This window comes from Culex pipiens, chromosome 1, assembly GCF_016801865.2.
Source record: "Culex pipiens pallens isolate TS chromosome 1, TS_CPP_V2, whole genome shotgun sequence".
Lineage (NCBI taxonomy): Eukaryota > Metazoa > Arthropoda > Insecta > Diptera > Culicidae > Culex > Culex pipiens.
This window is the reverse complement of record NC_068937.1, coordinates 47,360,774-47,378,260: the sequence shown is the minus strand read 5'-3', so window position 1 is coordinate 47,378,260 and position 17,487 is coordinate 47,360,774. Positions and strand designations below refer to the sequence as shown.

General features: G+C 36.7%; 3 protein-coding genes across 5 annotated transcripts in view; 2 read left to right on the top strand and 1 right to left on the bottom strand.

Annotated features, from left to right (window-relative positions):
- Nucleotides 1–246: 246 nt before the first annotated feature.
- LOC120426591 (AF4/FMR2 family member lilli-like) overlaps nucleotides 247–17,487 on the bottom strand; it is a 133,696-nt gene continuing 116,455 nt past the window's right edge. For all 3 annotated transcript variants that reach the window (XM_039591383.2, XM_039591382.2, XM_039591384.2), the window contains 3 exons: nucleotides 12,980–13,015; nucleotides 12,758–12,894; nucleotides 247–1,301 (listed from right to left, as the gene is read on the bottom strand). In XM_039591383.2, coding sequence (XP_039447317.1) covers nucleotides 770–1,301; nucleotides 12,758–12,894; nucleotides 12,980–13,009 — 699 coding nt within the window. In that variant the 5' untranslated portion in view covers nucleotides 13,010–13,015 and the 3' untranslated portion in view covers nucleotides 247–769. The remainder of the gene's footprint in view (nucleotides 1,302–12,757; nucleotides 12,895–12,979; nucleotides 13,016–17,487) is intronic.
- Nucleotides 3,269–4,293, top strand: LOC120426592 (uncharacterized). The gene is made up of 3 exons (XM_039591386.1): nucleotides 3,269–3,461; nucleotides 3,517–3,844; nucleotides 3,929–4,293. Exons 1-3 carry the CDS (start codon nucleotides 3,459–3,461, stop codon nucleotides 4,252–4,254), a joined length of 657 nt encoding a protein of 218 aa, XP_039447320.1. The 5' UTR covers nucleotides 3,269–3,458; the 3' UTR covers nucleotides 4,255–4,293.
- Nucleotides 4,307–7,408, top strand: LOC120426590 (uncharacterized). The gene is made up of 2 exons (XM_039591381.2): nucleotides 4,307–6,815; nucleotides 6,875–7,408. The coding sequence occupies exons 1-2, from the start codon at nucleotides 6,057–6,059 to the stop codon at nucleotides 7,310–7,312; spliced, it is 1,197 nt and encodes a 398-aa protein (XP_039447315.1). The 5' UTR covers nucleotides 4,307–6,056; the 3' UTR covers nucleotides 7,313–7,408.

Genomic DNA, 17,487 nt, shown 5'->3' with positions numbered 1-17,487 from the left:
GAAAGCAAATTGTTGTGTTTTGAAGGCTGGGTTATCTTGAAAATGGTATGAAAGCTTGTGAAACTGGTTTTGAAAGCTGATAAAAAATAGTTTAGATGACAGTTTAAGTCTTGTTATTTGTTTGTTTATTATATTAAATCATAGATTTCAGTGTTTTTCAGTGAATATACAGTAAATAATAATGAATAATTAATATACAAAAAAGTTGATAGCACACTTCCATAACATTTCATCGAAATAGTAGTTTATGCAACAAGTTGCAAAAAGAGGATTTTTTCAGCACGAGTCGTACATTTATCCAACGAGGTTCACCGAGTTGGATAAATACGAAGAATGCTGAAAAAATCAAGTTTTGCAACGAGTTCCATACAACATTTTTTGCAATTCCAAAAAACACACACTGAGTGAAATTTTATGTCAAATTTTCATGTATTTTGTCAATAAATCGTTTAAATCAAAAAAATGTTGAAAAGTGTTACTTTTCGAAACAAGTGCTGAAAAGTTCAACATTTCAGCACCCATTTGAGTGCTGAAAAGTAGAACTTTTCAGCATTTATTTTGAAAAGTGTTGCTATTCGATTCTGTTATTTTTGGTACAGAAAAGTAGGCTATTTCGTCGTTCAAGAATGACAGGAAAAGTAAGTAGTTTCACGACGGAATTGCAAAAAAAAGATTTTCAGGTTCAGCAAAAAATTGTTGGCCCCTTTTTCGAAACATTCCTAAATTTTTAAACCACTTCCATGAAATAGCACCCCTTTCCTGGCCAAACTCACTCGAGAATCCTCAGCGACGACTCCGTGCTGCTGTTTGAGCTCTGACTGTGCACCGTAACGTGCGGATTGTCATCAAAATGGACCACCACTGCCGGAACGGCCGCCGTGGTCTCCAGCCCCGGCACTACCGTCACCGGAACCGATCCCGGCCGCTTCACCGAGGAAGTTTGTCTGCGGCTGCCGAATCGGGCTCCGCTGGGAATGGTCGTGGTGGTCGCAGCAAAAGTGCACCGTTTGCCACTTCCGCCGGTCCCGCTCCGTCCACCGGAGGAACCCCGGCTGCTGCTCCGCCGGCGACCTCTTCCGGTGCCCATCAGCTGGTCCTCGCCGCCGCCGATGTCGACACAATGGTGCAGCAGGCCACTGTTGTTGTTGTCGTTGTGGTGGCCGTTCAGGCTGCTGCCCACCAGGGAGCCGCCGCAGCCACAGTCCTCACAGCCGCGGCCGAGCCCCGGGGTGGACCCACCGCAACTGCTGCTGCCGCCGCCACCCCGGTTGACGGTTCGCGTGGACCGAGTTCGGTGGTACCTGCACAGAGTAAAAATCATGTTAAAATATACATCGGTAAAATCATAATATACATTGTTAAAATTTTAGTTTAGTTTTTAAGGGGTTTCATACATGTAAATCGTCAAAAATGTCAGCGGTTGGATGAGTACACATTCAAACTTTTTTTTAAATCTTTTTGCTGGGCATTAAAAAATACATTTTCATCTATTAACAAAATAAATATGAAGACATTTGGATTTACCATTGCCGAGATATAGCTATTTTAAGTTAGCAGTTTCAAAAAACGGGTGCCACGATATCTCAACACTGCTTTTACCAAATCGGCTCAAAATTTTGGTGAAGACTCGTTAAACCATTCCTGTGTGCATGACGAAGGCCGATTTTCAAAAACTTAATTTAAAAAAAAGATAAAAATATTTTTATGTTTTTCATATAAAAAATCGACAGTTTTTGATTTTTGTATTTTAAAAAAATCAAAATTTCAAAATCGGGCTTCGTCATGCACACGGGATATGTCTTGGGAGTCTTCACCTCAAATTTCAGCCAATTCGGTCAATCCCATCTCGAGATATCGTGGCACTCGTACATCAACTCGGTTTTTAGAGAAAAACGTTTACAAAGTTTGACAGTTCGCTTTGCGCATTGCAAATTTGCGAACTTAAATCGTCTCTTACTCAGTTCAGTCACGAAGTATCACCATGAAACTTTCAGGAGTGATTGAAAATCGTCTTTTTGGTGAATTTAGTGAAATTTCTGTAAAATGAAATTTTGTGATTTTCTACATGTATGTAACCCCTTAAATGTTTTCAACAAAATTCTGCGATACAGTCCAGACTCGATTATTCGACGGCCTTGGAAAAAAATCACTTCGGATAACACTGACCTACAAATATTGGTGTCCTCAGAAACACGTGCACTTTAAAAATTTCAATAATATTTAAATAGAGCCCAATGTTTTTATGGAGAATTAGGGAGGTTTCTCTATTGCATACAAGCAAAAATTGCATGTAATTTGTGGTAGTAGCGAGAATCAAAGTGCACGTGTTTCTGGAGACCCTGAAGTTCATGCATCCCTTCAAGTTGAACCTGCGCAGAAATTTGGTTGGTAGGTTTCTTATTCAAAGTATGACCACCACCCCTAAACTACTTTAAAGTTATTTGGAATTTTTAAATCCAAGATGGCAGTGCGTGGCCGAATGGTTACGCTGTCCGCTTTGTAAGCGGCTGATTCTGGGTTCGATTCCCATCTGTTCCAACCTTCCATCGGATGAGGAAGTAAAATGTCGGTCCCGGCCTTGGTGTTGTTAGGCCGTTAAGTCATTCTAGGTGTAGGAGTCGTCTCCAAGCCATAAGTACAAACAACACACCAAACCAAGCCTACTCCGGTGGAATCGCTGGCGGCGGTTGGACTCGCAATCCAAAGGTCGTCAGTTCAAACACTGGGGTGGAAGGTTCCTTGAAGTAGAAAGAGGTTTGGATGCTCTCCCCATTCAAGCCTTTGGACTCCTAGGTTCGAGCAGAAACTTGCAATAGAGACCACAAAAGACCCGGGGGTCGTTAATGTGGATGGTTTTTTTGAAATCCAAGATGGCGTCAAAAATTGCGGTGATTAAATAGGGTAGAGGACCCAGAAATCGCTCTGCTCCAGAATTCGCCCACTTACTGGATCCGACCTGTTTTAAACCTATTTAATAAAATTGTCTGATAAAATAAATGTTGTTATTATAAAGTTTAGCCCATTTCCTACATAGAACCGATTTTTGTATATTTTTTCAAATATTTGTTCCTTATCTAATAAGCATATTAAAATGGACCTTACAAATGGTGCCTAATTTTTTTGAAATTTGGCTAGAGTGGACAGTTATATCAATGAGGGTAAAGAGAGATTATTTAATTAAAATTAACTGTATAACCTGTTTGATTATTAAAATACCATCTCCTTTTAATACACTTATATCCTTTGAGCATATTTTTTAAAGGTTTTATTGATATTTTTTGTTTTAAATAGTGGGCGATATCTGGGATCATGAAATCATTCGTGATCCAATTTTCGCCCTGGGCGAATTTTCATACAGCGTTTTGAAAGAGAACACTTGATCCAGTTTTCGCCCACCTGTCAAACTCGCAAAACAAATGCAAAGTGTGTTTCTTCTCGAACAGTTTTGATGCACAAAAATGGTGAGTTTTACTAATTATTTATTGAAAATATATTGAAATAATGTTTGATTGACAGGGGAAATATCGGACGACTTACTCGGAGGCGGAAGTTTCCGCTGCGGTGGATAAAGTGCGTCGCAAGTTGCTGGGCGTCAACGAAGCGGCTAGACGCTTTGGCGTTCCCAAAAGCACGATTCGTTCGCGAACCAAGATGAACCCACGGAACGTTGTCCGTTCCGGTCCGCAGTCCATTCTGACCTCGGAAGAGGAAGATGAAATCCAAAAGTGGATTTTTGACATGCAGTGCCGTGGCTTCCCGGTTACTCAAGAGATGCTTATGGGAACCGTTCAGCAGATTCTTATTGCTCAACCGCGAAAGAATCCATTCAAGAATAACTGCCCAGGTTTGTTTACATTTTCAATTTCTGTATTTTTTATAAACAAATCGATCCATTGTTTATTTTTTGCTTTACTCGATCCACTAACAGGGAAAAAATGGTTCAAACTTTTCCGGCAGCGCCACCCTGAAATCGCCATACGAACCCCAGAATTTATCACCAATGCTAGCTCCAAAGTTAGCCCGGAGGACATAAAGGGCTGGTACAGTGTAATCGATTACTATATCGAGCAGAATGACCTCAAACAGATTCTGGAAGATCCGGATCGTATGATAAACGGGGACGAGACGAACTTTTTGCTGAATCCGAAAACCAAGGCGGTTCTGGCGATGCGGGGTAGCCGCAATGTGTACCTGAGTCGGGCGGAGAAGAATACACCTAGTTGTCAGTGTCAGCCACTTGCGAACTGTCAGTGAGAGCCGCCTTCAATTTTTGTTACTGTTCTTATTTGGTTAGAGCAGTATTGTATTTGTTAGCAAAATATATTTAAAAAAGTTTTTAAATTTGCAAATGTTTTTTCGGACTGAGACAATTTCGGCTAAAATAAAATAATTAACTTTATTTATTTTTCAATTTTTGCTTATTTTAGATAAGATTTAGTTTAAAATATATATTCATGAGATATATTACCAATGTGACCATGAATCAATCAATGTTATACATCAATGTCTTACATGCATGTGCTTAAACTAAGACTTATTAAGTTAGTAGTAGTTAGCCAATGTATTTAAATATATAAATCGTTCAATACAACCAGAGCTGTGGAGGAAGTGAAAAAAATTCTCTGGATGGAAATAGGAACAAAGCGGGAAAAAACGGCGAGCTGGAGGTTGACATGAATAGAAAGGAAGCGGAACGTTTTCTTTTTTTATGGAAAAAAATCATCGTACGTAAAATTTGCCTAAAAATTAAGATCGTTCAATTGGGTCCTAAAATGAAGCTTAGATTGCTGATATTATTGTTTACAGCGATAAAGCTTTTTTTTTTTTTGAGTACAATGACCCTTTGTACGACCACAAAGAGTTTGAAATGGATTTTTAAATCAATTTTGAAAAATTAACCCCGCGGTCCTTCTTGACAGAAAAGCTCCTACTTGACAACTCGTTCCAAGGGGACCATAGTTGATCCATCGAAAAAATGTTGTCTTGTCAATATTTTTTTTTTGCATTAAAATGAAAAAAAAAGTGATCAGAAATGGTTTTTAATCGTGTTTTTTACCGTTGTTCATAAAAATTGACATAGGGCTTTAGTACCCAATTTAAGATAAGCCACCGTTTTTCAAACAATCGCTCTGCAAAGCCGGCATCTCGGAAGAATGATCATGTCACAGCGAATTCACTTTACTTCCTCCAATGCTCGGGTTTTGCATTTTATTGCAACCAGAAAGGAAAATGACAGAAAACTAAGTCCGGCAGTACCGGCGCTCACGGCGGCATAGTTTCCTCCGCTGTCTGGTGCGGTTCCGGAAAAAAACAGAAGGATCGCCTTCGACAAGCAGGAAGCAGCAAACAAAATACTGGCCCCTCACGCCTGTGGAGCCACGAAGGAACAAGGCAAGGAGGTACTCTACAGTTCGGCTGAGCTGTGGAGGATCTTCAACGAGTTCAGCACCCAGTTGAAAAGCAGCAAACCCACCCAGATTAATTAAAAGTGATCGGTTTCATCACAGAGTAAGGCAGAGTCACTACTGCCATTCGATTTTTGGTTCCACTTTGTGGTACATCGCACGCCTGCTACCAGCAAACCTTATTGAGCCAAAAAATAAAACGACATTTCTTCGGACTGCTCGCTCTGTGTTACTCTGTGGTTTCATGTCCTGCAAGTATGGTGTGAAATGACCCTTGCTGTCATTAGTTGAAAAAAATATTTTCATTATTTTTTATGTCACATTCATGATTTGCGGTCCTACCCTCGTCTCGGCACCGAAGAGGACCGAATAAAAATAAGTTATGAATAAAAAAAAATTCGCGGAGAAAGTTGCATCACATGAGTCATGCACGATCTTGAGCACTATTTTGAAATGAGCTGCAAGAAAATTTGTTTTGTCAAGAAGGGCAGATGACGACTGACTGGAAATTTAAATGGGAAGAGAAATTATCTTGCACAAAAAACAAAAACAACAACAAGAAAATGAATAAGAATAAGAAGACCTCTTCGCTTCTCCCTCCCAGATGTGCACGAGACCGAGAGAAACAACAGCAAACTGGCCGTCACGGTCATGTTTTCATTCTACGCGTCTGGGGAATCGGTGCCACCGACGGTCATCTATCCGTATAAAAGTATCCCGAGTACGATCGCTCAGTCCGTTCCGTCTACTTGGGGGATTGCAAAATCGGACAAAGGGTGGATGACTGCTGACGTTTTTCGTGACTACATCCGAAACGTCCTCAATCCGGACCTGGAGAAACGAGGCGTGAAAAAACCCGTTCTGTATTTTGTGGACGGACACTCTAGCCACATCAACCTGGAAACCTCCAAAATGTGCCGTGATCTGGGAATAATTCTGATCGCACTCTACCCAAACGCGACCCGAATCATGCAGCCGGCTGACGTGTCCTGTTTTAAGCCATTGAAAAACGGATGGCCCAAAGCTGTAGCAAAGCTACGTCGCAACGATCCGAACGCGAAGGTCACTTTGCAGAACTTCGCACCTGTTTTGCTGGACTGCATCCGCAATTCGCTGACCAGACTGATCATCAAAAAAGGATTCCGCGCATCGGGACTGTTTCCGTGGGATTTCAACGCAATTGACCTTACCAAGTTCACGGCAATTTCGAAAGCTAAGGACGACATCATGCTGGAGGATTCAACGGAAGAACGCGAGTCTGATTCTGATGTTCAGCGACAGCTTGTAAAGGCCAAACACGCTCTCGGAGAGTGTGCTTCTGCACTCGGCGTAAACCGTATCAACAAGTTTAAAGGTGCATTTGTCTGCCTCGATAACGATGAGGAAAAGGCCCTTTTTGACATTTTTGAGGTAATTTTAATTAAATGTGTAGTTAAATATAATTAATTGAAATTATAACAATATTCTAGACGCTGAACAAGTTCTCTCCAGAATCGATCGAGGCAGTCGAGCAGCAGCAGGAAGATGAGCATACCGATGGAAATGCTCAAGACTCGGCTCAAGATGTTGATGTCGATGAACAAAATCCGAATGAGACAGATTCGGTAGATCGCGACGACTCGGGTGTGTCTGGTCTCACCCTGAAAGATATCTTAACCACTCCGCCAACACCGAAACGCACAGGCACACGTGAATACAAATCGAAGAAATTCCTCGTGCTTACTTCTGATGAGTTCATTGAAGAGTTCACTCAAAAAGAACAAGAAAAGAAGCGTCAGGAAGAAGCTAAGGAGAACAGGAAGAAGGAACGCGAGCAGAAGAAGATCGAGAACGCGTTGAAAAAGAAGATTAAGTCCGAGGAGAAGGCCGTACGCAACAAGCGAAAGGCACTTTCGGATAAGAACTAACCTTTGCTTAACTGAGTTATTTGAAATGGTTAAGCTTAACACATGATGCGAAGTGCACATTCGGATTGCTAAGTTTCATTTTGTTCAAACTGATTAAATTGTTTGTTTTTTTTACTGAAATATACCATTTGTTAAGACATTATCAAATAAATTTTGTTTTTGTTCAATCCATCAGACTGAAGTAATGCCGTCTATCAAGTGCTTAAAAATACTCATATCGGTGTTCTTCATGTTTTTTTATAAAGTTAACAATTTGAAAATAATGTTTCGAACCTTCCAAAAAACAACCTGGACACTTTTTTTTTAAATGTCCGACCCCTCCCCCCTCGTGGACAATTTCCATACATTTTGTTTTGTATGGAACGTGGACAATCGCTGACCCCCCCCCCTCCCCCTTAAGGTGTCCACATGGTTTATGGATGGTCACTTTTTCAAAACAACCCATGGGCCATACAGGACCTTTTGAAAAGTAAGCGAGAAATATGCTTTTTCACATATAAATATATGATTACCGTCATCAGGGGTGACATTAGGTCTGAGATGAGATTGGGTCATACAAATTTCAGCATTTTTTGTATGGCCCAATTCCACCCCAGACCCAATGTCACCCCTGATGACAACATTTGAAAGAAACTTGCAAAGATTTTCATTTTTGTTCGTCAATATTCTAGGTGGACGAAAACTGGTTCCATGGGTGGGCGAAAATTGGATCAAGGGGGGCGAAATTAGGCAATTCAAAGCACATTGTAAAAACGAGATTTTATGACAAATACCGATGAATTTATGACAAAAACCATGTGAAAACTAAAGATTAGTAATAATAGTAATGTTTTAAAGAAAAATCAACCATAAATTGCAAAAAATCATTGAATTTCTATGATTTTTTCTTGTCCTTCTCCATAAAGTGGGCGATTTCTGGGTCCTCTACCCTATTTAGGAAACGCATCCCATAAAAAAAACACGAATTTGATGTTAACAGTGCATATCAACCAGAGCTTTTGCATCAAGATTTATGTTACCGTAGTGGCATTGATAGGATTTCAGTTTATTTATTGAGAAAAAAAAATCAATATTAATAATTAGTTAACTAAGTTTATAAGCTTTTCAAAAGTGTTTGTAGTGTTTTTTGAGAAATAGCATGAAAACTATCAATTACATATGAAAGTTTGGATCCCCTTTTATTTGCGGGGTGAAGGAAAATCTTTGGTCGGGAAAAAATAAAGCTACATACCTCCCACATATTCGGAACAGATTACAAATCAGCCCTATGTTCGATAATTGAACATAATGATTTGCTTTTACCTGCATGCTTTTCTTGTGATCCTTCGATTGATGTATTTACCGAAGGTAAATTTAATTTAATTTATAATATCAAGTTTCCAAAGAAAAACATTGTCCCTTGCAATCCACGAATTTGGAACACTTTTTTTATTACGGCTGTAAACAAACTTTAATTCTCTCTAGAAGTACATATTTAGTACAAGGGTACAAGGAGTACAATTAGTCCACGTGGATTGATGGTTCAGATAATATTTTTTACTATGGGAAATGATGCAGGGAACATTTTTCCTCAAGCACCCAAAGTGGTTGGAAAGAAGGGAAAAAAGTTTAAAAGGTTTTATTGAAAATTTGAGAAAAATTTCGCACCCTCTTTCTAAAAAATCGCAATGTTTTGATATTGAAATCATTGTTTTGATATATTCTCTTTTGAGAAATGTTTCTAAATCGATTGAGCGTAAAAAACACTACAGAAAAGTATAATTAGTTGAGTTAGTGGAGAAAAGTGATGTAGAGCTATAAAAATTAAACATTTTCGATTTCTAACAAGTCAATTTGGACTGTAATTTTAAAACTCAAATATCTCGAAAAAGCGCAGGACAAATTTTAATCGCCAGCACTCTAGCACTCCGTTGTGGAACAATTTGCTTTTTTATCATTCTCGAATGAGGAAATTGCCTACTTTTATTATCAAAAATAACGGAACCAAAAAGTAAATACTATACAAGTGCTTGAAAGTTATACTTTGCAGGACTCAGATGATAACTGCAAAGTTGAACTTTTCAGCACTTCTATCGTAAAGTATTATACTTTTCAAGATTTTATTCTATACAAGCCTTACCCGACAAACTTAGTCTTGACATTTTGTTTCTTGACTTTTTTTGTTTTTTGCTTGTTCAGCTTCTGCGATCAACATTTATTTAACGTTGCCATAAATGGGCGTAATATTCAATATTTTGCCCTTTTAAAATGTTAGTCTTGATTTAAAATTTTTCAAAATATATTTTTTTAAAAGATCGGAAAATTTTACGAATGTTTCATATATTAACATTGAAAATCGGACCATTAATTGCTGAGATATCGTCATTAGAAAAAGGTGGGTTGTTTTGGTGAGATTTAGAAAACTTCAATTTTCGTGTTTCTTTTTCTTAAAGCGGCTCCATCTCAGCAACCCGAGGTCCAATCTTCGATGTCTCTTAGACAATTTTATAGCAAATTTTTTGAACATTTAAAAAAAAAAATATTTTTAGAAATGGTCACTCATGGTCACTATTTTTAAAAATTGAAAAACTGCAAATATTTCGCTAAAATCAAACTTTCGGTGGCTATATCTTGAAAACGGAGCCTCTATGGCTCAAAAGTTGCGGATTTTTGTCTCCTAAAACATATAAAAAAATCTCGAAAATCAAAAAATACGTATTTTGGGAAATTGAGTTTTAGTGAAAAAAAAGTTGATAAAAAAATCTGCAAATTTTTTTTCCGTGTACCTATTTTTTTCTCAAAAGTCCTCAACAATACCTACAACTTTGCCGAAGACACCAAATTGATCAGAAAATTCACTCAAAAGTTATAGCTGTTTGAATATTTACATACCATTTTTGTATGGACAGCTACCAAAATTGTGTGGAGACTTGTATGGGTGAACCAATGACGCAAAATAGCATATTTGGTCATAGGGAAGGCCCCCACAAAGTTTGAGTTAAATAAAAAAAATACAAAAAATAAAAATGGTCGAAATCGGCCGATTTCGTAGAGAGTTGCTCATATAAACCTTCCTTGGGCTTATACGAACCCAACGCATCAAAGAGTACCTCGACCCGACGCTCCGTATTGGACTGATTCGCGTTCGAACAAAACCGTCGATATTTTTTTATATATGTATAGTAATAATAATAATAATAATAATAGATTGCAAGTTTTAACAGAACGTAGGGAGTCCAAATTTCACGGGAAACGGGAAAATAATTTTGAAAATCCTAAGATTCCGGGAAATTAAAAAAAAAAACGGTTAAAACCTAAAACTGGGACACATCGTCAGTTGTGTGCTATTTTGTGACAACGACCATTTAGTACTTTTCGAGAAAATTGATTTTTAAAACTTGTTGGTAAATAATTTCTAAACTATGAGTGATAGAACCAAACTTTTTGAAGCAATCGGTTCGTATACTATCGCTTAACAAACGCTCCAAGTTTCAACTAATTTGGTTACACCAGTTAAAAGATACAGTAAATAATGTAAACAATAATCTGAAAAGCACGTGTCACAAGTGTGTTTCGATAGTAAAATTGTACTACGTGTCACAAGTGTGCACAGAATTCACATACAAACTAAAATAAGCTCAAATCAATCATTTTCCAACAACATGTATGACGTGTCACAAGTGTGCAAAACCATTTTGATGATAAATTGGTCTATATCACAAGTGTGTATTGCGATATCCGGGAAACGAAAGCGAGTTTCCAAATTCGGGTTAAAGCATCTTGTAGTGTTTGTTAAGTATAGCAAAACGTCATCATTAACTCATTTTCGACCAAAATGGTCTATTTCACAAGATAGCACACAGCTGACGACATGGCTATGAAACTCATTTAATTTTATGTAATTAAAGCACAAAGTGTCCCTTTTCCACTAAAGGTGAAGCCGTCAATCTATTCATTCTCTGTATTTCATTCAGTTTAACAAATATCTGCACCAAAGGGAATCAGCATATGCCGGTTGTTTCCTTCTTGAAGCCACAGAAGGATTTTCTGTTCTAAATCAAATGGGTTTCAAAATTTAGATAAATTTGTGATGCAATCATCGACTTCCTGGTTGAAGTTTGGTTTTACTTGTTTTTGTCCTTGCCCTTACATTGTGAAACAGTTTTAGATGGAGAATTAAAAATATAGGTTAAGGTTTCATACCAAAGATTCAACGAAAATATGGTAATGCAAAAATAGTTTGAAAAATAAAATGTATGCAAAAAGCCGAATTATTTGAAATAGTAGTTTACGCAAAAAGTTGCAAAAAGAGGATTTTTTCAGCACCAGTCGTACATTTATCTAAGGAGGTTCACCGAGTACAACGCTTTTTTCAATTCCGAAAAACACCCTTTGGACAGAATTATAGGACAAATGTCCATGCATTGAGTCAATGAATCGTTCAAATCAAAAAAAAAATGTTGAAAAGTATAACTTTTCCTAACAAGTGCTGAAAAGTTCAACTTTTCAGCATCCATTTCAGTGCTGAAAAGTAGAACTTTTCAGCATTTGTTTTGAAAAGGGTTACTATTCAATTCTGTTATTTTTGGTACAGAAAAGTAGGCTAGTTCGTCGTTCAAGAATGACAGGAAAAGTAAGTAGTTTCACGACGGAATTGCAAAAAGTTGTTAATAAAACTTGTATTTGTTTGAAATGGACAAATGGTTCTAATTTAAAAGGTAATCTTCTAATCACTTTTGGCAAAAAAAATATATATATATATATAAAAAGTTGAAATTTAAAAAAAAACGACTAACGTAAATATGTTTCGATGTAAAGGAGACTGGAGTCCGCCCGTGTGGATCAATCGGACCGACAACTGGACTTACAATAAAGAGGTTGCCGATTCAAATCCCGCGGCAGGCGCCCTCTTATTCAATATGTGTCAATTTGGGTATTTGGCGCATTCGTCATCAACGCCGTTTTAATCGATCATTAATTTTTTTTTTTCAAAACAGAAAACACCATGCACCTAATCGAAAAATGCATGGAAAAGCGAAAATTTCAAAACTTCACCAAAAGATGGCGTAACATTTGTCGAATCATTGTCAACTATGATTCTTATGGAAAATTTTATGACAAACAACATTGTTCAACTCGTGATGAGTTATTAGCGATTTAAAGGAGACGTTTTTGTATGAAAAGATTCTTTTCTCAAACTTTAACGATCTTTAGTGACCCTTAAGCCTTAACGGATTAGGCTTGAAATTGGCACAGTTGCCAGTGAGTATCCCTGATGACGACTTTTTTTTATTGTCACCCCAATGCACCTCTATCTAATTACTCTTCCACGAAAGTTTTTGTGGAGACGCACGGTAGCTCAAAAATTAAAGATTTGTTTTAAAATGTCTATGAAAACCTAGCAAATTAAGATTTGCTTAGTAAAGCAACAAATATTGCAACAAAATATTTTTGTCATATTCTTACTGTGTGCTGCTGCCGTTGCTGGTGAAGCTCCCGCAGCAGTGGTGGTGATGCTGGTGATGATAGTGATGGTGATGCTGACCGCCGAATGACTGACGATTGTTCCGGCGATGGTGGCTACCGTCAAATAGACTACTGTTCTGTAGAGTGGAAGGAAGAAAAAAAAACAGTAGTTGACAAAGTTAGCAAAGTTTGCACTGGGCGGTCTTCTGGGAGTTTACTTACAGATGATGAAGCTGCTACAACTGCAGCCATGTGGCACTGGAAAGGGGAAGAAAACGAGAGATTGAATTATTTATAAACGCTTATTTACAACATGAAGCGGAGATTAAGTTGTTGGATTTGTAAGGGGGAATAGTCCATTCATTGTAGTTAGTGAGCTATTGTGAAAGAGTGGGCAAAGATTGAGATGATCATTTGTACCACTTTCTTTTGTAGATAGATTAAGAAAGCGTGTAGAGATTACTTTTTTTGGTTGAATGACGATTGCCAATGGATAATAAAGACAGAGTGATTCCGTTTCTGACATAAAAAGTTTCTCAGCCAACAAGCATTTAAATTTTATCAGGTTGTAACTTCCATACATGGGATAAGATTTTTTTTGAATAACAAAAGCAGTATAAAATCACAGATGTATTGTACATCATTATGCTTAATTTTTTTCTTTTTTCGATTCCAAATTGACAGAAAAGAAAAAAAACTGATTAAATCAGAATAGTTGCAATGATTTCGTAGTTTTTTTTATGAGAGGCACTTGCTACAGGTTGATTTTTACCATTAGAGCCAAAAAATGAACCATCACAAAACTTTCAACGTGCTCAATAAAATGCCTAAACATCTCACTCAGCTGAATGGACCAAAAATGTCAAAAAATTGCTTCCCGTAACAGAACACTTTGTTCACAACCGGGAATACATGGTCCATGGGACAGCTGGCCAGCCCCGTGGGTGACAACTATGTAGCACACTTCATTACATTACTGATATTTTGCGGTATTCCGGGTGTCATCGGCGCGAAAAAAGTTGATACTTACTGGGGAATTCCGAGAACGGGTAAAAAAACCTCGTTCCCGCAAAAAAAATCTCGTTGGCAAATTCCCAACACAATTTCACTTTTCACCTGGACATCTACATAACCTTGAATACCTGGACCCCCAACCCATAACGTGTTTTTTTTCATAGGTTCAAAAATTCCACCGACGACGGTTCCGCTCGTGGTCCTGTGGACAGAGACATTGAGGACCTCAAAAAAACAACAACAACCAACATTCCGATGACGGTTCCCAATGTCCCTCAACTCAACCATGTCGAACATATCGACCAGCAGCGGGAGTCCGAGGCTTGCCCACACTGATTTAGAGAGAGTGAGGAAAGGGTGCCGGTTCGGACAATTTTTCGAATGACGTAGCAAACGGTTCCGGGGCTCGGTTGAGTGAAACTTATTCAATTACGTTGTTCGAGCCCTTTTACCATGAGGGTGAGGTGTTTTTTGCACTCTCTCTCTCACGATATTGGGAGGAAACAAAAAATCTGCCAACCATTATGTTACTTTGGCACTTGCCGATGGGTGATGGTCGGGGTTTGAAGCAGACTAGACGGGTTCAGAATTATGGATCTTTTGAAGAAAAAATCCAGATTGATCAATCTAGTTCTTAAATATTTACCAAAAGCGTTATAAACTGTTGTCCTTATTAAGTTCGCAGTCCCGATTCACCCCAGTTGACAGTGCTTAGACTTTGAAAGTACCTTTTGTATGCACGAACCAGTCTAAACTTCCATATCACCCCGCAGCGAGTCGTAGCACATCAGAACTTCCAGCGAAATCTGGCCCGATCCAAATGAAACCGAAATGGAGAATTGGTGGATGGACATTAATTCGATGATGATATCGTTTATTTCTTCCGGGGGCAAGAACAAATCTGACCCACGGCGGTCCAGCCGACGTTCCATGCTATTCTCGGACACGTGCTGACCTCCTTCCATTAATCCTTGTTTTTGTTTGTTGGATGTTGGATGTTGTGGATGGACTCGAACTTTTTTCGAAGGTTCCGAAGATTTCGTGTTTATGTAGGTTGTAAACATTCCCCCTCTCCATGCTTCTTCATTGTAAATTGGATAACTTTAAACTGTAACAACGTTATCAAGTTCTGCGGATGCTGCCAGCTCGACAAGATTTACAACGCCATAAATGTTTCCGTTTTTCATGTCCTTTTCCGCACCCGGAAAGCCTCCCCCACATTAATAATTACCGTTTAACATCTGTCAAAAGTTTGCACCTCCCTCCGGACACAATCTGTCTTCGCGCCGTAAATAAACCCGGCATCGTTTTATCTACTGCTCAAATTTCTCTCAATCAACTCTCGGAACACCATCCGGGACAGGGTCGGTGCGGTGGCCAACCATCATCATCGGGCATAATTTATAACCCGTTTAGTATACGTTTAATCCTTCTCTGACTCCAGCCAAACCAACCAGGCACCTAATGGGCCAAGATGGATGGACGGATTCCTTGCCCGTACCATGAACGACAGCAGCAGCAGGTCTTCTTTGCTTGACCCATTGTTGGGGCCTTCACCTTGCTCTCCGGCCGATCCGGTCTGTGTCTAATTCACGTCCGGTGTACCGTTCAGAGGTGAGAGAGCCATTTGGGATCATTGGATTGGTTTAATTAGGACGAGGGAGATTTTAGCTCTTGAATTTGTAACTCTTTTTTGACTTGATGTGAAAGTTGGTCTAAAAATACTTTACTTATTGTTTCTTGTTTACAAAAAAAAAAAAAACAAAAAAACAAAAAACCAAAAAACAAAAAAAACAAAAAAACAAAAAACAAAAAACAAAAAACAAAAGACAAAAGACAAAAAACAAAAAACAAAAAACAAAAAACAAAAAACAAAAAACAAAAAACAAAAAACAAAAAACAAAAAACAAAAAACAAAAAACAAAAAACAAAAAACAAAAAACAAAAAACAAAAAACAAAAAACAAAAAACAAAAAACAAAAAACAAAAAACAAAAAACAAAAAACAAAAAACAAAAAACAAAAAACAAAAAACAAAAAACAAAAAACAAAAAACAAAAAACAAAAAACAAAAAACAAAAAACAAAAAACAAAAAACAAAAAACAAAAAACAAAAAACAAAAAACAAAAAACAAAAAACAAAAAACAAAAAACAAAAAACAAAAAACAAAAAACAAAAAACAAAAAACAAAAAACAAAAAACAAAAAACAAAAAAACAAAAAACAAAAAACAAAAAACAAAAAACAAAAAACAAAAAACAAAAAACAAAAAACAAAAAACAAAAAACAAAAAACAAAAAACAAAAAACAAAAAACAAAAAACAAAAAACAAAAAACAAAAAACAAAAAACAAAAAACAAAAAACAAAAAACAAAAAACAAAAAACAAAAAACAAAAAACAAAAAACAAAAAACAAAAAACAAAAAACAAAAAACAAAAAACAAAAAACCAAAAACAAAAAACAAAAAACAAAAAACAAAAAACAAAAAACAAAAAACAAAAAACAAAAAACAAAAAACAAAAAACAAAAAACAAAAAACAAAAAACAAAAAACAAAAAACAAAAACAAAAAACAAAAAACAAAAAACAAAAAACAAAAAACAAAAAACAAAAAACAAAAAACAAAAAACAAAAAACAAAAAACAAAAAACAAAAAACAAAAAACAAAAAACAAAAAACAAAAAACAAAAAACAAAAAACAAAAAACAAAAAAAAACACTTAAAATCTAATGAAAAACACTTAAAATCTAATGAAATCAAATGAAATCAAATGAAATCAAATGAAATCAAATGAAATCAAATGAAATCAAATGAAATCAAATGAAATCAAATGAAATCAAATGAAATCAAATGAAATCAAATGAAATCAAATGAAATCAAATGAAATCAAATGCAATCAAATGAAATCAAATGAAATCAAATGAAATCAAATGAAATCAAATGAAATCAAATGAAATCAAATGAAATCAAATGAAATCAAATGAAATCAAATGAAATCAAATGAAATCAAATGAAATCAAATGAAATCAAATGAAATCAAATGAAATCAAATGAAATCAAATGAAATCAAATGAAATCAAATAAAATCAAATGAAATCAAATGAAATCAAATGAAATCAAATGAAATCAAATGAAATCAAATGAAATCAAGTGAAATCAAATGAAATCAAATGAAATCAAATGAAATCAAATGAAATCAAATGAAATCAAATGAAATCAAATGAAATCAAATGAAATCAAATGAAATCAAAAAAATTAAATGAAATCAAATGAAATCAAATGAAATCAAATGAATCAAATGAAATCAAATGAAATCAAATGAAATCAAATGAAATCAAATGAAATCAAATGAAATCAAATGAAATCAAATGAAATCAAATGAAATCAAATGAAATCAAATGAAATCAAATGAAATCAAATGAAATCAAATGAAATCAAATGAAATCAAATGAAATCATAAAACTACCCCATCTTAACGGTAAACGACATAATCCCTGCCCGTTATAAATCATTCGCTCACAATAGGCTTAAGCGGCTTGTGTTCTACACCCTCATGTTTTACCCCGTTAGTTAGCTGCCACTACTATCCTCGGGCGGCAAGTCATGTCCTGTCGTCGCCATGTCGGCCCCAGGGCATCAGTCAAGGGAGGACGCCACCGCCTCCTCCTAATTGCCTTACCGACAGATAATCTAATAAACAACTCTTGCCTTGTGCGA